Source organism: Megalobrama amblycephala, linkage group LG23 (genome assembly GCF_018812025.1).
Source record: "Megalobrama amblycephala isolate DHTTF-2021 linkage group LG23, ASM1881202v1, whole genome shotgun sequence".
NCBI lineage: Eukaryota > Metazoa > Chordata > Actinopteri > Cypriniformes > Xenocyprididae > Megalobrama > Megalobrama amblycephala.
Genome location: NC_063066.1, coordinates 8,775,882 through 8,799,339, shown reverse-complemented (window position 1 = coordinate 8,799,339; position 23,458 = coordinate 8,775,882). Strand labels below are relative to the sequence as shown.

Below are 23,458 nucleotides of genomic sequence, written 5' to 3'. Positions count from 1 at the left end.
TCTGTCAATCTGTTCCTCTCACTATCAAATGGCTTCAGAAGACTAAGAATGTAGTGCACAAGTTGTGGCCTACATGTTTATTAGTCCTTTTTGGAGTTTGACAGCCTGTGGTGATTTAAAAAAGACTGATGTGATGATTCTTGGAAAAACGAAAAATTGTTTCTGGGAACAAAATAACAGAATTTGGAACAACATGATAGTATGTAACCCTTGTGAAGAAGTACAAGCATTTATAGTAAACTAAAAGTACACTTAAGTGGCCTTTTACTTCATTACAAAAATTATATATGAATTACACTACAAGTGCACAATCAGAACATAAAACTTATGACGAGATTTTTGGGAATGTATCTAATTTTCTTCTCCCACACATCTTACCAGAACATTCACAGAAGCTCTTGCACAACCTTCATCAAGTTCGACGCATTTAAAACTAACCAACGCTCTTGATATTGTTCTTTCTTCTCAGAGTTCTTCAGAGAGCTGTTGAACAATGCAGAGAAATCCCTCAATGACATGTTCGTGCGGACCTACGGCTTGATGTACGTGAAGAACGCCGAGCTCTTCGAGCAATTCTTCCGTGACCTACGCCGCTACTACAGCCACGGGAGCAGCGCTGTCAACCTGGACGACATGCTAGCGGAGTTCTGGACGGAGCTTCTGGAGCGCATGTTCCGACTGGTCAACGTGCAGTACGAGTTCGGCGATTCGTACATGGAGTGCGTCAGCAGGCACATGGAGCAGCTCAAACCCTTCGGTGACGTTCCACGCAAGCTCCGCCTGCAGTTAACCCGTTCTTTCATCGCAGTCCGCACGTTCACCCGCGGCCTGGCGCTCATGCCCGAGGTGGTGGGCAAAGTCTCCACGGTGAGAAGCATGCGTTTGGGTTTTTTGGAGTTGTCCCAGCTAATGAATCTATACTGCTGCTAATAAATTTGGCACCACAGCCAAATTTAGTGAGTTAAAAACATAAAGCACAATCACTGACTCTTATGAAGTGTTTTAGTAATATTTATATACTATATATCTTGAATTAACTGAAAATATAAAAATAAAAGCTTTCATTTTAATTTTTAAGGTTTTTTTTATATTACTATTTAGGCTTAATATTTAATTTCTGTTTTACAAATGTGACCCTGGACCACGGGTATATTTGTAGCAATAGCCAACAATACATTGTTGGTCAAAAATTATCGATTTTTCTATTATGCCAAAAATCATTAGGATATTAAGTAAAGATCATGTTCTATGAAGATATTTTGTAAATTTCCTAGCGTAAATATATAAAAAAATATATTTTTGTGAGTGGATATCCATTGTTAAGGACTTCCTTTGGACAACTTTACAGGCGATTATCTGAATATTTCAATTTTTTTTTTTTTTTTTTTTTTTTTTTTTTGCACCCTCAGATTCCAGAGTTTCAAATACTTGCATCTTGGCCAAATATTGTCCTATCCTACTTATTCATTTATTCAGCTTTCAGATTATGTATATATCTCAATTTCAAAAAATTGACCCTTATGACTGGTTTTGTGGTCCAGGGTCCAAAATATTTTTTTTTATAATCAATTTTAGTTTTTATTTATTTCTAGTTAGTAATTCTAGTGCTACAACTTGAACTATAGGAACATTTTGCCCTTGTATCAAATTAAATTAAGATGTTTTCATTTCTAATTTTTTTTTTAATCTAATAATCATCAATTGAATCTTTCATTATCTACTGATTTTATTTCAGCTTTATTTCAGTTAACAATATGTTTTTATTGGTTTTCACGTTTAATATTAGTTAATGATAACCCTGCTTATGAACAGATTTTTCTTAATGTAAAATTGGAAAAGATCAATTTAAATCAGTTTGAATCTGTCCACTGCAAAAAATGCTGTTCTTACTTAGAGTTTTTGTCTTGTTTCTAGTCAAAATATCTTAAAGTTCTTAAATCAAGAAGCATTTTCTTGACAAGTATAAATTATTTTCTTGTTTTTAGGAAAAATAAGTCAAAATTAAGTGAGTTTTTCCTTAAAACAAGCAAAATAATCTGCCAGTGGGGTAAGCAAAATATTATCTTATTTCAAACCAAAAATAAGAGATATAATCTTGTTTTCAGTTTGGATTAAGATTATTTTGCTTACCAAATTGGCAGATTATTTTGCTTGTTTTAAGGAAAAACTCACTTAATTTTGACTCATTTTTCCTAAAAACAAGAAAATAATTTTTACTTGTCAAGAAAATGCTTTTTAGATATTTAGACTAGAAACAAGACAAAAACTCTAAGTAAGAACAGCATTTTTTGCAGTGTCTGAAACACTAGCCTGTTTAAGTTACAGCATTAGAGAGAGAATTTTTTATGTATGCAAAACTGACAAACACCCCAATGAATTAGAATCGAGTCAAACTGTCTCAGAATAAAATCGAATCAAGAGTTTGTAAGTCGGAATCAAATCTTTAATACCACCCAGCTCTAGCGTTGCCTTTGGTTAGCATGGCGACTCATGTTTATTAAGCGAGTCAGAGCTCAGGGACAGAGATCTAAAGTACAGGTTTTCTATAGGGTTTATCAGTATGTGAAGGGGGACACCTGGATGGACCCATCGCAGCTTATCTCCCAGCATTAAAAGATCAGAGGCCAAGGCTTCTCAGCGTGTGTAGTGAGTTAGCAGAAGCAATTGAACCTCCAATGACAAATTGAGCAAACACAAGTTCAGCAGTGACCTTATGAAAGGTGGCCAGGTCACTATTGCTCTCTGTTCAGTGTTTTATCAGCAACATCAGGCATGTGAATTAGGTTAGAGACTCATTAACCTTTTCCTCCGGTGTCTGTTTTGCTGACTCCGCTCAATTACAATCTTCTTGTTCGTCCTCTCTCTCAGGTAAGCGCCTCTCCGAGCTGCGTGCGTGCAGCTATGAAGATGTATTACTGCCCGTACTGTACCGGCCAGGTGGCGCTGAAGCCCTGCAAGAACTACTGTCTCAACGTTATGCGAGGCTGCCTGGCCAATCAGGCCGATCTGGACACAGAGTGGAATAACTTCCTGGGTAAGAGAGTGTTAAATGACTCAAGTAATTGATTTATTACTGAACCGTTATTAAATGCGATGGAACCAGTTTTCCACTCTAAGAACAGAAGTATAATAAGCACAGATTAAAAAATGAACAGGTCACACTGAAATGGTTTCCTCTTGTTCACTTGCTCTAAGGCCAAAACAATTTATGTGAAGCCTCAGCTTGAAACCAGGATTGAAATTGACTTGAATTAGGAGTGAACGCTGGGAACAGCTCTGTTTTTATCCTTGCATGTTTCATGAAGTGTTTTGGGCCTCTTGTGGCTCTGAAGGCCGTGTGGTCCCAGGTCCTGTCACACATTCTCATGCGCTCTCACAAACTGTTCCTGGCTCTCGGGACTCTGGGACTGGATTTGCTCACTTTGCCTGACAGCTTTTGGGGGAACCTTAATTGGGGCGCTTGTTCAACTCTGTCTGTTTAACAAGCTGTTCGTGCAACGGACTTCAGTTCCTTATGAACTTAGCCTGGACTGATGACTGTATACTGCCCTCTAGTGGTGGAAACAACTTGCGGCGAAATTGTTTAGGCATGGGTATTTGGAAAAGTGGTATTGAAATGTTTTGTGGGTGATCTTCTGATGAGTGCATTTATTTTCCATTTTAGATGCCATGTTGGGTCTCGCTGAGAGGCTAGAGGGACCCTTTAACTTTGAGTCTGTCATGGACCCTATAGACGTGAAGATTTCAGACGCCATCATGAACATGCAGGAGAACAGCATGCAGGTCTCACAGAAGGTGTGGTTTTTAATTTCTTTTCAAAATGACATTTTGACATGTAAATCGCAAACTTGACAACTGCTATTGTTCATTTATTGATATATATTATGATATGTATATAAATGGTTTTAGATATTTTATATTTATGGTTGTTTGTTTCAGGTGTTTCAGGGTTGTGGGCAGCCCAAACCCAACATGGCTTTCCGCACCCGGCGCTCTCCTAAAGATTCGGGCTTCCCTGGGCGTTTCCGACCCTACAGCCCTGATGCCAGACCCACCACTGCCGCTGGCACCAGCCTGGACCGACTGGTAAGGATAAGGGTCTCCCTTATTACCACCCATATCCCTTCCAAACACTTTCTTTAACATGTTGATTGATTCTACTAGATCAGAATGGGACATTTGTAACAAACTGTTTTTTTCCTAGTTGACGGATGTCAAGAAGAAACTGAAGCATGCCAAGAAGTTCTGGTCCACCCTGCCGGACACGGTGTGTGTTGGAGACCGGATTGCCAATGGTGATGAATGCTGGAATGGTACAGCCAAAAGCAGGTGGGTCAATGGGTCTTTTTTTTTTTTTTTTTTGTCCGGATCTATTAATTAAAAAAAATAAAATAAAATGCAAGGGTTAGTGATCAAGTTTAAAGGGTTAGTTCACACAAAAAAAGAAAATTTTGTCATTAATTACTCACCCTCGTGTTGTTCTAAACCTGTAAGACCTTTGTTCGTCCTCGGAACACAAATCAAGATCTTTTTGATGAAATCTGAGAGCTTTATGTCCCTCCATTGACAGCTACACAACTACCACTTTGACGTTTCAAAAAGTTCTGTAAAACTAATCCATATGAATTTGAGTGGTTTTGTCCAAATTTTCTGAAGAGACTTGATCGCTTTATATGATGAACAGATTTAATTTAGCCTTTTATTCACATATAAACATTGATCAGCAAACATAAAAGCACAACTGAACCTGCTTGACATGCAAGAACAAACCTCTTCCTGAAGCTCAAATGTGCTGCGAAACAGACGAGAATGAACCTCATTGGTTCTCGTATGTCATGCAAACATGTGGGAGTTGATGAATGTTTATATGTGAATAAAAGCTAAATTAAATCTGTTCATCATATAAAGTGATCGAGTCTCTTCAGAAAATTTAGACTAAACCACTCAATTCATATGGATTAGTTTTATGATCTCTTTATGAACTTTTTGAAGCGTCAAAGTTGTAGTTGTGTAGCAGTCTATGGAGGGACAGAAAGCGCTCAGATTTCATCAAAAAGATCTTCATTTGTGTTCCAAGGTGAACGAAAGTCTTACGGGTGTGGAACGACGTGAGGGTGAGTAATAAATGACAGAATTTTGATTTTTGGGTGAACTAACACTTTAATTATTTTTTTTAACGTTAAAAAAAATTCCATAAAATCTTTTTAAAAACATTTTTGAAAATAACATGAACACTTATGGTCTAAAGAAAATATGGTATTACTTTTCACTTGTTAAACCACATGACATTTTTTTTTTTTAAAGTCATTCAATTGAAACATTTCTTGAAAATAATATAAACGTTTTTGGTCCCACTTTATATTATGTCTTTAACTTTAAAGTACTAACATTTAAAGTAATCATTTGATACAATTAACTTTTTGTGAACATACAGTACAGTCCAAAAGTTTGGAACCACTAAGATTTTTAATGTTTTTAAAAGAAGTTTCATCTGCTCACCAAGGCTACATTTATTTGATCAAAAACAGTAATATTGTGAAATATTATTACAATTTAAAATAACTGTTTTCTATTTGAATATATTTCACAAAGTAATTTATTTCTGTGATGGCAAAGCTGAATTTTCAGCATCGTTACTCCAGTCTTCAGTGTCACATGATCCTTCAGAAATCATTCTAATATGCTGATCTGCTGCTCAAGAAACATTTAATGTGTACAATTGTACAAAATATTTGTGTACAATATTTTTTTTCAGGATTATTTGATGAATAGAAAATTAAAAAGAACAGCATTTATCTGAAATCTAATCTTTTGTAACATTATAAATGTCTTTACTGCCACTTTTGATTGATTTAATGCATCCTTGCTGAATAAAAGTATTAATTTCTTTAATTTTTCAAAAAAATAAAAATAAAAATTCTTACTGACCCCAAACTTTTGAACGGTAGTGTATAATGCTACAGAAGCTTTGTATTTCAGATAAATGCTGTTCTTTTGAACTTTCTATTCATCAAGGAATCCTGAAAAAAAAAGTACACAACTGTTTTCAACATTGAAAATAATCATAAATGTTTATTGAGCAGCAAATCAGCATATTAGAATGATTTCTGAAGGATCATGTGACACTGAAGACTGGAGTAACGATGCTGAAAATTCAGCTTTGCATCACAGGAATAAATTACTTTGTCAAATATATTTAAATAGTACACAGTTATTTTAAATTGTAATAATATTTCACAATATTACTGTTTTTTACTGTATTTTTAATTAAATAAATGTAGCCTTGGTGAGCAGACGAAACTTCTTTTAAAAACATTAAAAATCTTAGTGGTTCCAAACTTTTGGACTGTACTGTATGTTTTTACATTTGAAAATACCTGCATGAAATTACAGCTGTAATTATTTCTATAATTAGACTTTTGACCCATCCCTTACACCTTAACCCACCTTTAAACCTACCCATACCACCAAACCTGCAGCAAATGTGTTTTGCAATACTAAATGAACACAATAATACATAGTACCTAACTATTTTTTATGTAAGCAGTAGTTAAAGACACCTAATATAAATTGTGACTGTTTTTTTTTTTTTTGAAAGCATATGAAACAAACATGAGGTCATTACTAAGACCTTGGTGCGTGTGTTCTAGACTAGCTTTTTAACGACACTGTTAATGGTCATTGATCCAGATACAGTAAAATTCCTTCATTCCTTTACTGACTCAAACTGCAACATTGACCGCCCACCCAACTTTTCATTTCTTTCCTCACATGCAGGTACGAATCTGTCGTCATGGGCAATGGCTTAGCCAATCAGGTGTCTAATCCTGATGTGGAAGTTGACATCACCAAACCAGACATGGTGATTCGGCGGCAAATAGCAGTGCTGAAGGAAATGACCAGCTGGCTTAAGGCTGCTTACACTGGCACCGACATCTCATTTGTCAATGGTACGAGGCATCAGCTTCTGCACGTTTCATTTGAGTAACAATGGTTAAATTTGAATTATAAAACCAGTGTGAAGTTACAAGCCCTGTTTTTAACTTTTATCTGTCTTTCCTGGCTCTTCAGAGGATGCCGGCAGCGGAGAGGAAAGCGGAAGTGGCTGCGACTCGCCCTCTTGCGACAGTGACGGCGACATCTACTTCTCCACCCCGGCGCCCGTTACACCTCGCATCCTCAGGGATATGAACAACCAGCCCTCCAGTGGTACGCGGTTGACACCCTGCAGTCTGGCACTGGCGGTGGCAGCGCTCCTGCTCGCCCTGCTCACCCTTCACACGAGATAAGACCGGCCCAGAGAGGAAGAGGATGTGTGTTTGTACGAATTTGAACGAGAGAGCAGAAAACTGCCATAGGACATTAAAGACACTGCTTTCAGGATCTCCGTCTGCCTGCCATCGGGGGAAGACACTCAAGTTATTAATATTCAAATAACTTCCCTTCAGTGTATTTTTTGTGTTTATAAGAACGGACTTCATTTATGTACAGCTATACGTTTCCACTCAGCTGGGTTTTTATGTCTGTAGAGTCCAGAATCGTCAACTCCTCATAGTGATATTTTCGGTTAGGTGTTTGTTTGAAAGTAGGTCAGACTGAGTGTGTGTTTGGGTGGATGGTGTGTGATTGGCTGTATATATCATCCAAGTGCTTTTTCTAAAGGTAAACAATTAATCAACCCATATAACACATGTATGTGATTTAAGCAAATCTGTATGAAGTACTCGTTAGACTGACTTTTAATCCATTTTGAGTGTGCGTGTGTGGGTGTGCATGGAGGCTTCGGTTAGCTGCAGATCATATATGTTCCTTGGATGTTATTGAGGTTGATAAATACTTCATGATGCCTTAAATAGTTTATAAATGGGCCCTTTATTAGGGCTTTGATCGACAATAACTTATACAATGCTGCCTTATGAATGAAATCAAAATTGCGGAATCCCAGACATGAAACGGTTATTCTGAAAAAAAGTTGTTTTTTTTTCTTCTGTATTTGTTTCCAAACAACCTTCACAGCCCCCATATCATCATCCCAAATACCTTCAGCTGTATAATACATAACTTGAGAATATAGTCTTCAGTAATAACTTAATAGTGTGTAATGAAGAAGGAGCCTTGGTTAGGTAAGGTCTGTGTGAAAGTTGATTCATTGATGAATAGGCCTTGATGGTTCCCTCAAAGATGACATGCAGAGACATGTTTCCTGCATGATGCAGACTGTGCGGCCTGAGGAAAGTTGTTTTTTACTGAATGTTTAGTTATGAACTTACAGGAAGACCAGCTGGACACGAGCGTGTGCTGAAGATGGCTCAAGACTGAGCTGTCTGGATGAATTCTACACAGGGTTTTACTTGGAGGTGTTTATCTGGCTGGAAATGTATTGTAAGGTATAAAACTGTAAGATAGGTACTGCAAGATTTCTACACAGTGACAGCCGGTGCTAATTTGAGAGGTTGGGTGGCCTCTCTTGTTTTGTTTTTCTGTTTTTAACACAAAATGTCCAGCTTTTTCCCATTCCCGATTGATATCCATAGAAGTCGGTACGGTATTTTTAAACCATTCCTCATATAGAGCAATAGACTGTGTATGTATGTGTGGTACGATCCAATACCAGTTGACTTTTTTTTTTCTTTTTTTTTGGGTGAGTTCCCATTCAAATGTGTGACAAATGCTTGTTGGTTGGTTTAAAAAAAAAAAAAAAAGAAAAACGTTTTTTTTCACCTCTCAGAAACAAAAACTATCTCCCCTTCTCTTGTACAGTAAGTTATTTAACCACGTGTCTCTTTGAAAGGCATTCGCAAGCATCACTTTTCTAGGTATCTTAATTTCAGTATTCAAAATATTTATGTCTGTAGATGAATGCATTTTAATGATTTCACACTTTGATGGTTTTATATTGGCTTCAAATTTCATAATACGTAATATTTAGATTTTGTAAACCAAGCTACCGTAAGCATTTGTTTTTGTCGTTATAGTTTTATGTTAGGGGATTATGAAAATCGTACAAGCTGATGCAAGGACAGGGCTGGCCATCGGTCCTTGATCGTTCCTGATGTCACATGCACTTTTAATTGGCATTCAGATACCTCACAGCAAGAGAGTTTTTAAATGATGCTTTTAATCATATCTGCAGCATGCATATTTCAGCTTTTTACTGTTGTTTTTATTCATTCATTTGGAGATTCATTCAGTATGTATGGATGAATGGCCAGTCCTCAGACATGCAAAGAATCTTGTCAGGGTTTCAGGAGCCTGAAATGAGTAAATATCTCTACAGCAGTAATGCGCCGCACCTCAGATCGGATATGTATTTTTTCTAGGCTGATGTGCTGCAACGAATGGGAAGCAGTATGTGCTTTCTATCCTACCTTATGACCCAAAGCTTCCCACTGTCACATGTTAAGATGGCTCTGATGTAAAGGCCAGGAAAGGAAGTGTCTTGTGCTTAGTATGTCGAGCTACTCCGAGTCAGTGTGAAGATGACATGGACTCTTGAATGAACCTCTGCAATGTCATCTTTAGTTTGAATGCTGAACTTCAGGTGGACAGATTGCAGGACCCGCAGCCCTGTATATCAATGGAGTCATCGGTGATGAGGAGTGAGAGAGACTGAAGAAAGAAAAGGAAAAAAATGTAAATAATGAGCAGTCGTTTTAGTGGTCTCTGAGAGATGTTCATCAGATTTTACCCATTCAGAGTATGTGCTTAATATGGGCAAAACAAAGAGATAGATGCTAAAAATGTAAGAGAAAAGTTATATTAAACATTTCTTAGTCTTGTTGAAATAAAGACTGCAGATATTTAAATGTGTCATGTCATTTCTGCTCTGTTGCCAGTGAATTGCATGATTGCTTTGAAAATCTCTTTAAGGGAACCCATTAATGAAACACCAAAGACTTAGAACAATCATGAACATTGATTAATCAAAACCATTAATTAAGTTGAAGTGTTAGTCTTCACTGTGTTATTAAATTAAACTGTTAAGATAAGATGAAGACGACTAAGTACAGTGTTGGGGGGGGGGGTGTAACTTGAGTAACGTAATCAGATTACATTTACAAGTAACTAGTAAAGTAACGCATTACTTTTTCAATTTACAACAAAATATCTAAGTTACTTTTTCACATTTATTGACTGACAGCTCTCCTGTCCCCATGTTGAGAGTAATAAAGTGCAGAGGTGTTGTGTGTGCGCTTTGTGAACATGATGTTATTGTAGTTCTGGACTAAATGTGAACATGCATTTACTCATCTCACTTGCACGAAAACATTCAGTATTCCTCAAAATGAATAAAAACAGTGAAATGCAATCTCAGAATTTTACACAAACCTGTAATAATTAACAATATTAAATGACACAAATATACTTTATGTATTTAATCTCACTTTATAAACCAATGTCTTTGCTGCTGACCTTCAATGATCTAATTCAACCATACTAATAAGAAAAAATGAATTTAGATTTACAAATAAGAGTGTTGAACTTCCTTATCATATTCTTTAATCCAGAATGTAACGCATTTCTTTTTATATAAAGTAACTAAGTAAAGCAATTGGTTATTTTTTAGGGAGTAATGCAATACTGTAATGTATTACTTTTTAAAAGTAACTTTCCCCAACACTTGAGTACATATAAATATAGCATAGGGCTATCAATATCCCTTTTTTCATTACCATATCAAAAATCAAAATAACCATCCCTTGATGTTTTCATCCAATTGTACCGAAAATAATGTGATAAATGTGTTAAAACATTTTAAGCAGCGACTTCCTAATTTTTTTTTATAAACAAACAACAAATTTAATTAACATTATTTATTTAGATAGGCTATTTTGTGTTGTGATTTTTTTTTTATTGTTCACAACGACAAGATGTGAAATATAAAACAAAATTATTTTTGTCTATTAGAGGTGATATTTGAGCAAATTAAATTGTCTAGACAGCCACTTGCCTTGCAAAAGCGAAAACAATATTTGTAAAATCGCAGTTGTGTCCTCATGGGGACTTTTATTGTGAAGAGAGAAAGCGGGTGGGAACGGGGAAGAGAGAGTACGAGATTGTGGCAGAGGTAAACAGCAGAAGTTATCTGAAGATCTCAGCGCGATACGGTGTAACAACGGACGGGAAAGCCTCGTGGAAACATGTAGACATTAATTACGTCCGATACTAGCAGACTAACATCCAAAAAAGGGGCTGGGCGTGTTCATATTTTGATGTGCTGAGGCTCGAGTCACAGGTTTTGTTCAACATTCCTCCCGGCCGACGCGACGCGACGCGGTGGGGACCCGCACAACTGAGTAATGCTTCCACTTTTCCAGCGAGAAGATGGATGAAAAATCCTACTACAGCCGGCTTCTCATCGTACTGCTGATGGTCCTGTGTTTCGGTGTTATTGTGTTACAATACGTCTGTCCTACATCCGATTGCCAGTTGCTGCACCTGGCATCATTGTCCTCGAGACTAGGGAGTCGCGAGCCCGGGGATCGCATGAACGGAGCCGGTGCTGGAGATCCGTACAGCTCAGAAGACGGTGCTTTGGTTCGCTTTGTGCCTCGCTTTAATTTCACCACCAAAGACCTTAATCGCGCTGTAGATTTCAACATCAAGGGAGACGATGTTATAGTGTTTCTCCACATCCAGAAAACCGGGGGGACCACGTTCGGCCGTCACCTGGTCCGCAACATCCAGCTGGAGAGGCCGTGCGAGTGCCATGCGGGCCAGAAGAAGTGCACTTGCTACCGGCCGGGCAAAAGGGACACCTGGCTGTTCTCCCGCTTCTCCACCGGCTGGACCTGCGGTCTGCACGCGGACTGGACGGAGCTCACTAACTGCGTGCCTTCTTACATGAGCAACCGTGAGTCTCAGGAGAGGCGCGGGATTCCCAGGTGAGAGTTTAATTGGGTTTTATCAGTGTAATAAACTGATTTTAGTGTCTGTAATGGACTGAAACGCGTCTTCACAAACAAACTTATTTCTTTTGTTATGGTATTGTGTTTTGTGTGGTGTCACGGTGTGTTTCGCCACTCCTCCACCTCACATTGTTCTCGTTCAGTTCGGTGCTGAAGCCTCTTAGCAAGTCAATTATGTGGAGACAAAAGGCCTCCAACAGGTCATGCTCAACCCCAGAGAGTGCTTTCATTCAGCGCATTCCTGCAACAGGGGACCCATCATCATAATCATTCACTCTTTCAGACACCCTGGAGGGCAGACAGCCTGCTGGCACCAGAACATCTGCCATTCTCTCAGGCCTGTCCTTTAAATAAACTCCCCTTAGCATGGGATAAACCCTGTTTGATAATGTTTGCACTGGGAGGCATTGCTTTTGATAAGCGTTTGTGTGCCTTGAGCACTACCTTTTAAAAGGTCGGGGTGAAAATAAATGAATACTTTCATTCAGCAAAGACGAATTCAGTCAAAAGTGTCTGTTAAGACACTCAGTGTTGTAATGTTACAACATTTTTTTTATTACAAATAAATATTGTTCTTTTGAACTTTCTATCCACCATGGAATGCTGAAAAATGTATCACGGTTTCCACAAAAAAATGTTAAGCAGTAATGCAAAGCAGCATATTAGAATGATTTCTGAAGGATCATGTGACACTGAAGACTAGAAGAGTAATGATGCTGACAGTTTTGATATCACAGGAATAGATTGTTTTAAAATGTAAAATAATTGAAACCAGTTATTTTACATTATTGTGCAATATTACTATTTTTGCTCTATTTTTTAAAATTAATTAAATAAATGCAGCCTTGGTTGAGCATAAGATACCTTCAAAAATATTAAAGCTGAGGGGGAAAAAATTAATCAATGATTGATTAAAAAAGGACAACAGTTTAAGGCCAGTAAGATTTTTTTTTTAGTCCTCATTGAAGAATAAACACTAATCACCTTTAGTTTACCCTAAACCCTGCTTGGTTTTGAATGGCGAGGCTTTCCTTCGAATGAGTTGGTTATTTTTGATTTGGCGAGTTCTTCAGGTGATGTTAGTTCATTCTGTGCTACATTTGTTTTTGTGCATTCGTTGGGGAATGCTTTATTGGGAAAGGAATAACCAACACTGTAGAATGATTTCAAGTTAATATATTAGTTAATATTCAAATAGCAGTAGAATGGAGTAGGGAATGTAGGGATGCACCTTTGTTAATATTGTGACTGATACAGATAAAGCGAAAATTATTGTCAGCTATTGTTGTTTTTGATAACCGATGAATGACAGATATTAAAAATCTATACTATTTTATCTAATTAAATGAAAATAAAACGCTGAAAACTAAAATTTCTACAAGTGAATTTGAGCATCACAGTTTTATAATGTACAGTGTGGATTTTAAAATCGGCTAAAGATTACATTTAATTTGTTTAATTATTGGTGTTTTTAAATATTAAAGTCAGTGTCAATGTCAACTTATGCTGATCAAGCCTGCATTTATTTGATCAAAAATACAGAAAAAACAGTAATATTGTGAAATATTATTACAATTTAAAATAATGGTTTTCTATTTTAATATTCTTTAAAATAAAAAAAATTCTGTAATGCAAAGCTGAATTTTCATCAGCTATTACTCCAGTCTTTTGTCACATAATCCTTCAGAAATCATTATAATATGCTGATTTGATACTTAATATATAGTGATACTAAATAGTTATCAAAGTTGGAAACAGTTGTGTTGCTTAATATTTTTTGGAAACTATGATACTTTTTTTCAGGATTCATTGATGAATTAAGTAAAAAAGAACAGCATTTATTCAAAATAGAAATATTTTCTAACAATATAAATCTTTACTATCACTTTTTATCAATTTAACACATTCTTGCTGAAAAAAAAGTATTAATTTCTTCCAAAAAAAAAAAAATACTCACCCCAAACTTTTGAACAGTAATGCTGCCCTTTAACTTTTTATTCATCAAAGAATCCTGAAAAAATTATCACGTTATAAAAAAATATTAAGCAGCACAACATTTGTAATAAATCAGCATGTTAGAATGATTTCTGAAGGATCATGTGACACTGAAGACTGGATTTAATGATGCTGAAAATTCAGCTTTGCATCACAAACATAAATTATATTTTAAAGTATATGATAATAGAAAACCATTATTTTAAATTCTAATAATATTTTACAAAATTACTGGGGTTTTTTCTGTATTTTTGATCAAATAAATGCAGGCTTGATGAGTAGAAGAGACTTCTTTCAAAAACATTAAAAATAGTAATGTTTCCAAACTTTTGAATGGTAGTGTGTGTGTGTGTGTGTGTGTGTGTGTGTGTGTGTGTGTGTGTGTGTGTGTGTGTGTGTGTGTATATATATATATATATATATATATATATATATATAGCACCTATTAATATAGCACCTTTAAAAACAACGATTGTTAAATAAAGACCATCATTAAAACCATATACAACTTAACAGATATGTTTTGAGTTTTACTTTAAAATCATGCAGTGTACAGTGGCAGCTCAAAAAATTACATGTATACATCAAGAAAATAAAAGTAGCATATCACTTGAAGGAAAAAAATCCATCCCTCTGTCCATGATTTTCCTCCCCCTCCACTTTTCTATCCTCTCAGACTCGACCCAGTTTTCCGAACGGCACATTTGGGGAACAGCAGCGGTGGTTCCAACTTCAATGATATTTTATGGTGTTACAATGCTGAAATTACAAACAAGAAACTCACATTCTGAGACATGAAATGAAATATTAATAATAACTGGGAGTTTTATTAACATTAAATCATCCTTCTCCCATTTTCCAGCTCAAAATTTTGGGTATGCTGTGCCTCCCTTGCCTCCCCTGACGAGCCGCCACTGGTAGTGTAGGGCCAATTTCAGCCTAGCCCAAGGGATGTTTAGCAGTCTCTGGTTGGATGATCTTAGAGACCTCACTGGATTGTGAACAGATAGGAATGTATGCAGGTGCTAGTCTGTTCAAGGATTTAAAAACCAGTAACAACACTTCAATTAGCCTATGTAGTGAATTGAAAGCCAGTAATATATTAAACCCAGAGTAATGCACTCCAGTTTCCACACACCAGTTAGGAGTCTAGCAGCTGCATTCTGTGCCATTTGCAGACTGGCAAGAGATGCTTGGTTAATAACCATATAAAGCTTGATTACAATAATCAAGCCATGTCAAAATAATAAAAGCCTGAGCATTAGATGACTGCAAAGGTAAGAAAAATGAAGAATAGGGGTAATTGAACCATTAAAGATACAACGATATCGACTGATGTATACAGATATGAAACGCAGATATAATGTAGATAAACACAGATATGATGTATACAGATATAAACGCACAAATGGACACAATTAGATGAACTCATAATCCCATTGGCTTGTTGTTGGCTTGTAAGTAATGGAAAAAGTTGAGGCTCTCCAGAGACTTTCTCTGTGCTGTTGTTGAATGGATTTGTCCAGACAATCTTAATTGATATTCATATGGAAAGTGTTTTGGATGTGAGCTGAAAGATGATTCTTCTCATTCGCTCATTATGCTAAAATGCCCATAATTACAGTCAACCAGCAATAATTCATTCCGTTTTCCATCAAGATCGTTCCCCTGACACACTCCAACAGAAACCTCACCATGAATAATTCTGTCACTGAACATGCACAAAATATGACAGCTTTACCCACTTAATGGTTCATATGCAATATAACATTTCACTTTGTTCTCAACTCGTTTTGCCGCTTTTTTGATAACTTAATTTGATAAATTCTTCTCTTTCCTGTCTCACGTAGAAGGAACTACTACTACATCACGATCTTGAGGGATCCGGTGTGGCGGTACCTGAGCGAATGGAGGCACGTTCAGCGCGGTGCCACCTGGAAGGCCTCTAAACACATCTGTGATGGCCGTTTACCCACCCTGACCGAGCTGCCCAGCTGTTACACTGGTGACGACTGGTCAGGCTGCACGTTGGAGGAATTCATGGCGTGTCCTTACAACCTGGCCAACAACAGACAGACCCGTATGCTGGCCGACCTCAGCCTGGTGGGCTGCTATAACCTCTCCATCATGAGTGAGAACCAGCGGTGGGCCGTTCTACTGGAAAGTGCCAAGCGCAACTTGCGAAACATGGCCTTTTTTGGTCTGACGGAATATCAGCGTAAGACGCAGTACCTCTTCGAGCACACTTTCCGCCTGTCTTTCATCGCTCCGTTCACGCAGCTCAACGGCACCCGCGCTGCGAGCGTCGAGGTGGAACCGGAGACCCAGCGCAGGATTCGAGAGCTGAACCAGTGGGACGTAGAGCTGTACGAGTACGCGCGGGACCTTTTCCTGCAGCGATTCCAGTACGCCAGACAGCAGGAGCGCAGGGAGGCCCGTCAGCGACGCCTGCAGGAGAGACGCAAGCTACGTGCCAAGGTGAAGCCTTGGTGGGGGGTGACTGGAAAAGCTGTTTTTAAACCTACCAAGGAGCCACCAATGACAGAACAATATCCCGCTTTCTCTGAAGAAAAACAAGCAGATGCTGGACAAGTGGAGAGTGAGACTGAAGGACAGGTAGAGGACAGCTGGTTAGAGGAGGATGGCAATGAAACCATATTGGACTATTTAGAAAATGTGGAGCAGTGGCGGTAGCCAACAGCTATTTGGTTGAACTCAATAATGGACTAGAAAATGGTGATTCCCTTTTATTACTATGGGGTACCTATAATCCTTTAATCCCAAATCACTGCTAAATATTAGCATGTACGGGTTATTAATTGCGGGTTTCTCTTTTTGTGACACATGATTTTTGTGGAATGCACATCATAATTGCCATATATATTGATTCATAGCACCAGTTTACTGTCAAATATAATTTGAATTATCGTCTTGCAGCCTTGTGACTTGTGAATTAAAGATATGCTAAAATAAACAGTCCCATCCCCACTCTGCCCTTGAGAAGAGGGCATTATGAGGTTGCAGGGAGATCATCACTGCAGTTAATTTACTGAAAATCTTTATGGAGGAATAGCAAATGCTTAATATTAATCATAAAAGCCAAAGAATGGAATGTTTCAGAAACACCGTTTTCTGACCTTGCTGTTCTGAGGAAGAAGCTGGTGGCAGCACATTTTTATTTACATTCCTGTAATGTAAGATTTAAAATATTGCCTTTTTTTTTTTTCAAGTGTCCTCGACAGTCACAGTCCCATGCACATCACGACTCAGCCTTTTGTTTAAGTCCAACATTTGTCTTTTGGATTATGTTTTGATTTAAGATGTTTTATATGAAATGCATTTTTTTCTCGTTCCTTTTATTTATATGTTTGCTAATAGGATCACGTGATATGGGTTGGATCATGGTATTTTGCTACTTGAAAATAAAAAGCCATTGTGAATCACTTCATCTTTACAACACACCATAGGTTGTACTGAGGGGCGCAGATCGCTCTGGAAAATGAATAACATCTGTGAGTACTAATAAATACATTTTTTTCAAATTTCTTGTGGCTAGTTGATCTGGAAGGGTGTCTCTTCATTTTTTTTCTCTACAGCAGATGGAGCCAAAGTAACATGGAAGCTTGCATATATAAACACATGTGATCTGTAGAACATAAGTAGTCATATATCAAAATGCACATTTTGGATTTTAAGTAGGGCTGTCAAAAGATTAATCGCATCCAAAATAAAACTTTGTGTTTACATAATATATGTGTGTGTACTGTGTATAATTAGTATATATAAATACACACGCATTCGTGTATATAATTAATTAATATTTGGATGTATATACTGTATATTTATATATATTATATATAAAAATATTTTATATATAAATATAACAGATTTTTCTTATATATACATGAATGTGTGCGTACACACACATATATTATGTAAACACAAACTTTTATTTTGGATGCGATTAATCGCGATTAATCTTTTCACAGCCCTAATTTTAAGTTTATACTGACAGCATTTTTCCTGTATTTAGACTACTAAACTTACCAACTTCTGCTGCTTAAATCCCCCAATTTGTTATTGAATATTGCTGGTGGTTTGTGCTGGCTGCTGAAATTCACCAATTCACTTTTACATCAGTATTGTCCCTTAAATTATACTTATGTTGTTTGGATTATTAGATCATGCACTTTCATACCATCTTTCCACACTATTATATTGCCCCAGGCATGTGTTTTTTGTCCAGTATATAAAATAACGTTTATTAATATTAATAATTAGTCACTTGTATGATACGCCAGGTCATGTGATATCATCATGGCTGCGTCCACGAGGGGGCGACCCGCTCCAAGTACAATAAATCGGTCTTTTCTAGAAGACTAATGGGGCCTTCATCTTATGCGAGTATACAGAAATATAATATTTCATTTTTTTAAAAAAAACTATTCACTTCTTTATGTAAGGTTTCCGAGTTAAAAAATGTGGAGTGCACCTTTAAAACACCCGGGCCGTTTCTCATAAGCACAGTAACATTTGTATTCGTGTCTAAATATTTACATAGCTGCTGTACTGCACGATATTAATTCCATTTAATTCCACCTAGCGTGAAATATTCCTCATTATAGCTCTCCTCATCCATGAGGCGCAGTTTGCACTGAGGTCGAGTGGGAATCCCCCTAAAATGGAGGCAATACATGGGAATGCACGTAGTGCCGTGCACACTTTCGCTCTACTCCTCCCTTCTGCCCTCCCTCGTCTCGTCTTCTGCCTAGCAGCAGCTAGCAAGTTCGCTTCACGCTTCCCCATCGCTAGCTTCGTCGTTCAACTCGAAACACCCCGCAGCCGCTGGTCATTGTACGAGGCTTTAAGCTGCAAACTGCGCGATCGAAAGCTCTCGGTTCAACGCGGGAACTTTTGCAACCAAAGCGCGCGCCTCACATCAGCCAGTGATCGTGACGTAGTTATTGACAAATCTTTATTTTCGCTTTGCGCTGCATTTGATGTCACCCGAGCTCTAGTCGCGCGCTGTCTGCACAGGTGAGTCATCTGCTTTCATAAAGACCAATATTTCATATCCTTCTCCAGTCTTGCCGCACATATGTTATTGCAAATGTGATTGGTGTAATGCATAGCTCGCTGTCACGACTGACGCTCGCTCGTTCGTTTATGAGTCTCCATCTCTAACCTTGCTTTTGAGCACATGGCCTCTTCGCACCGTGACGCATAAAACTAGAATTTGAATTTCTTCGTGTTCTTAGTAGCCAAGTCTATCATTTGACCTTACCGCACAAGCTGTCACTTATAATAAAACGCCTGTAATGCAGTTCGGTGTCAAGCATTGATCATGCACTTGCTGACAGCTGTTGAGCTTTCCATCAGTGCTGTGGTGCCCTGAACAGCACCTAGTTTGTAAACTGGTTGGATGGAGCTCAAACTCTGCTCACATGTTATGAGCCCCTGTAATAGTCAGGTGCAGTCTTTTCTGATGCTGTATTTGTGTCTGGCATCTAAGACAAGTAATGCTGTCATGCTGACATTTCAATTTTCATGGCCAGTGCTGGATGCATTCCCAACCATAAGGTGTTTACCCACGGTTGGAGCTGAATATGTCCTTGATTTCCTGGAACATGTAAAAGGTGGTACTGTAAAAACAATTGTGAGGGTTGCTTTTGTATTTTGGTGTGGTTGAAGATAAATGTCCTTTGTCCTGTTTACCTTTAACATCATCGGACATTTGCCAGCACAGACAACTGTCCGAAGCCAAATGCTTTAGTTTATTTTGTCATCCATGCTTGAGAGGATAGTTTTGTAAGCTTTCCTTCTACAACATATTCTTTAGTCTGATGACCTTTTTTAAGCCTGTTGATGGCAACTGTTTAGTATACAGGCTTTCCACAGTCATGGAAATTAATTAGTAATTATTTCTACAATGTAGATAGATAGATAACGCTCTACAATAAGGTTCAGTTACACTTTATTTTAAGGTGTCCGTGTTGCAATGTAATTATACATTTAAGTACTGAGTAATAATGATTAACTACATGCACTTTCTATAGGTTTGGGGTTAGGAATTGGATGTGGTTTGGGGTTAGTTACATGTAATTATGCACAGTTTATAGTAATTACTATAGTAACTACATGTAACGTGTAACAAGGACACTGTAAAATAAAGTGCACTGTAAAAAGTAATACGCTATATCGACTCCATAAAATTTTGGCAACAGATTACAAGCAATATTATTAAGTAAATACAACAAATAGAATTGAGTTAGAATTAATCAGATTAATAAAACAAGTAAAATTTAAACAAAAATATCTGATTGACAGACAGACGTCAAAGATGAAAAAAGGAAAGAGAAATACACGAATTAACAGAGGTTTAGATGTTGATGTTGATTTTATTGAAAATGTTTGGTCACCATTATGGTGGTCATTGTTTCATTTAGTTGGGCAGTTCAACACTTTGCTTTTTATATCAGTTTGTGGTTTTTGTAATGTTATTTCCAAATTTTACGCATTTTAAATGGTCGACTTTTAAGCAATTAATTTGATTAATTCTAACTCAATTCTTATATGCTGAATTTACTTAAAGGTGCCCTAGAAATAAAAATTGAATTTATCTTGGCATAGTTAAATAACAAGAGTTCAGTACATGGAAATGACATACAGTGAGTCTCAAACTCCATTGTTTCCTCCTTCTTATATAAATCTCATTTGTTTAAAAGACCTCTGAAGAACAGGCGAATCTCAACATAACACCGACTGTTACGTAACAGTCGGGATCATTAATATGTACGCCCCCAATATTTGCATATGCCAGCCCATGTTCAAGGCATTAGACAAGGGCAGCCAGTATTAACGTCTAGATGTGCACAGCTGAATCATCAGACTAGGTAAGCAAGCAAGGACAACAGCGAAAAATGGCAGATTGAGCAATAATAACTGACATGATCCATGATATCATGATATTTTTAGTGATATTTGTAAATTGTTTTTCTAAATGTTTCGTTAGCATGTTGCTAATGTACTGTTAAATGTGGTTAAAGTTACCATCGTTTCTTACTGTATTCACGGAGACAAGAGCAGTCGCTATTTTCATTTTTAAACACTTGCAGTCTGTATAATTCATAAACACAACTTCATTCTTTATAAATCTCTCCAACAGCGTAGCATTAGCCATTAGCCACGGATCACAGCCTCAAATTCATTCAGAATCAAATGTAAACATCCAAATAAATACAATACTCAAATAATCCGTTGTATGCATGCAGCATGCATGACGAACACTTTGTAAAGATCCATTTTGAGGGTTATATTAGCTGTGTGAACTTTGTTTATGCACTGATAGAGTCGAGAGCTCGGGAGGGGGCGGAGAGCGCGCAATTAAAGGGGCCGCAGCCTGAATCAGCGCATTTCTAATTATGCCCCAAAATAGGCAGTTAAAAATATTTATAAAAAAAATCTATGGGGTATTTTGAGCTGAAACTTCACAGACACATTCAGGGGACACCTTAGACTTCTATTACATCTTGTAAAAAAAAAATATTTATTATTTAATAATATTGCGTGTAATCTGTTGCCACAATTTTATTGAGTAGATAGTGTATAGTTTCTATATGTTGACTTTAGCTAATGTAGTTAACATGAAATTTTAGCAATTTTGCATTATTATTAATGTTTTACACTAATTTATTGTAAGCTATTGTAACATTTTAAGTTGTATTGATTAACATTAGTTAATGTATTATAAACAAATATGAATTAGCATATAAATTAATATGAACCTAAATGAATAAACGATTGTTTATTATATCTTATGCATTAATAAATGTTAACCAATGAATGTTGCTGTAAAATATTATCATTTATAATATTTTTTATTTATAAAATTTGGGACATTGGCACACAGTTGTGCCATATTCAAATTTCAAGTAGATTTTTTTGGCACTAAGAAGTATAACAATTTAAATTGATATAATTTAATATGTTTTATTGACCTGTACACAAATTAAAACAGTATAGCTATGAAGGTCTCAAGTTGTTGCATCGCGCTTAGGACTTGCTTCATATTAATGCCTTTTTTTAAATCTCATTTGGTTATATGCCACAGATTTTGTGCAAAGAATATCAAATAATATATGCATGACGATACAGTTGCTTTAAAGTGAAGTGATGACGTTAGAGCACCTACAGTCATGTGAGTGGCAGTTGACATTCTGTTTGATTTCACACCTTGATGTGTACTGTCAAAGGTCAGGTCAGAGGAGTCCTGCTGCTTTAGAGGGCTGCTGTCTGTCAGACTTCAGTGGCATCACTGCCCTTTAGTTATATCTGCGATTTAAAGGTCTTCACATGGCTGACAAGTCATATATCTTGGTGGTAATACAAGGCCGATTCTTAGCACTAACCCTACCCTCCTTCTCCCCGAGGGGTCTGTTTATCCTGCACTTCTAGAACTAGACCCACATCCGCCATACACCAAGACAGAACGCCATCTGACGACAAGCTCCATTAGTTCCCAGTGTTCACAACAAGTCAGGTAGCCATAGACGTGAGAAAATGATGTGGGGTTAAATCAGGTGAGCTGCTGAGATGGCAGCGTTTTTTTAACTCGTAGGAAGCAGATAGGAAATGATTTATTAGGAAGCCCCCTGATGGTCCCACATGCACACGTTCGCAGTCTTTTAAACACAATCCATGTTAGCACCTCACATCCGCATTTTGCCGCATGTGCTGAAACTGCACCACAGGTTCAGGCACGTTTGCCACTGACGCCGTGGACTTTGCTCTCGCTTTCATTCACCCTATAAAATTAATGATAAGAACAGAGAGTAGGGTTACTGTACACACATGTCCTCATTTCCCCTCTTCCGCTTTGCTGTACCAAATATGGTATGCCATATGCTTTGAAATGACAATAAAACACGGTGATGGGCTGATAAAGCAACAGCATTTACAAATGATCAAAGATTGAGCGACTATATAGCTAAATGGCGATAAAGCTATCCTTGCTGTAAATATCGGTTCTGTATAAGAACTAGACTATTGCTTTCTATAAATATGCCTACTGCCCTCTTTTTTGGCAAGTAGGTTATGACATCCTCAGATCGTGTTACTCACAAATGAGCTTTCAACCACTATTCTGTAAAGTGCAACGCACCATTTGTTCGAGTAAATAATATAATTTGGGTGCATTTGCACAAACGCAAATGAGGATTTGGCAAGTCTGTGCTTCATTTAAAAGAGTTGACCTGCTTTTGAACATCTTGGGATGTTCATAATTACATAAAATGATGTATTTGTCTTCTTTGATCCTGCTTGCTCCTCACAGTCGTCTCGAATGCAGTTTGTTGTTGCAACATTACACTGAGCGGGGCAGAGGGGAAGAGGCTCAGCCTGTTGTAATGTGTCATGTAGCTCTAAGCCTATGATTTTAGAGTTTGTTTGTGCTCTCCAGAGCGCCGTACGTGTCTCTGTTCTTGCTGTGAGTTTGTGAGCGAGCTCAGGCAGCTGCATGTTTTTATGAATGGAGGCAGTGGGGCTGTAATAGGCTG

General features: G+C 37.4%; 3 protein-coding genes across 11 annotated transcripts in view; all 3 read left to right on the top strand.

Moving 5' to 3' along the window:
- Positions 1 to 9,806, top strand: part of gpc4 (glypican 4) — a 44,469-nt gene extending 34,663 nt beyond the window's left edge. The window contains exons 3-9 of the mRNA XM_048176038.1: positions 470 to 867; positions 2,869 to 3,034; positions 3,665 to 3,795; positions 3,940 to 4,086; positions 4,205 to 4,329; positions 6,778 to 6,950; positions 7,072 to 9,806. Of these exons, the coding sequence (XP_048031995.1) occupies positions 470 to 867; positions 2,869 to 3,034; positions 3,665 to 3,795; positions 3,940 to 4,086; positions 4,205 to 4,329; positions 6,778 to 6,950; positions 7,072 to 7,289 (1,358 nt within the window). The 3' untranslated portion in view covers positions 7,290 to 9,806. The remainder of the gene's footprint in view (positions 1 to 469; positions 868 to 2,868; positions 3,035 to 3,664; positions 3,796 to 3,939; positions 4,087 to 4,204; positions 4,330 to 6,777; positions 6,951 to 7,071) is intronic.
- A 1,201-nt stretch (positions 9,807 to 11,007) lies between these two features.
- On the top strand, positions 11,008 to 17,446 carry hs6st2 (heparan sulfate 6-O-sulfotransferase 2). The gene is made up of 2 exons (XM_048176678.1): positions 11,008 to 11,885; positions 15,755 to 17,446. Exons 1-2 carry the CDS (start codon positions 11,326 to 11,328, stop codon positions 16,596 to 16,598), a joined length of 1,404 nt encoding a protein of 467 aa, XP_048032635.1. The 5' UTR covers positions 11,008 to 11,325; the 3' UTR covers positions 16,599 to 17,446.
- A 967-nt stretch (positions 17,447 to 18,413) lies between these two features.
- The window catches only part of mbnl3 (muscleblind-like splicing regulator 3), a 53,282-nt gene continuing 48,237 nt past the window's right edge, over positions 18,414 to 23,458 (top strand). For 2 of the 9 annotated variants that reach the window (XM_048176672.1, XM_048176674.1), the window contains exon 1: positions 18,562 to 18,941. The gene's annotated coding sequence lies outside the window, so the exon portion shown is untranslated. Of the gene's footprint in view, positions 18,942 to 23,458 lie in introns of all 9 variants that reach the window. The other 7 variants (XM_048176675.1, XM_048176668.1, XM_048176676.1 and 4 more) reach the window with 7 other exon arrangements.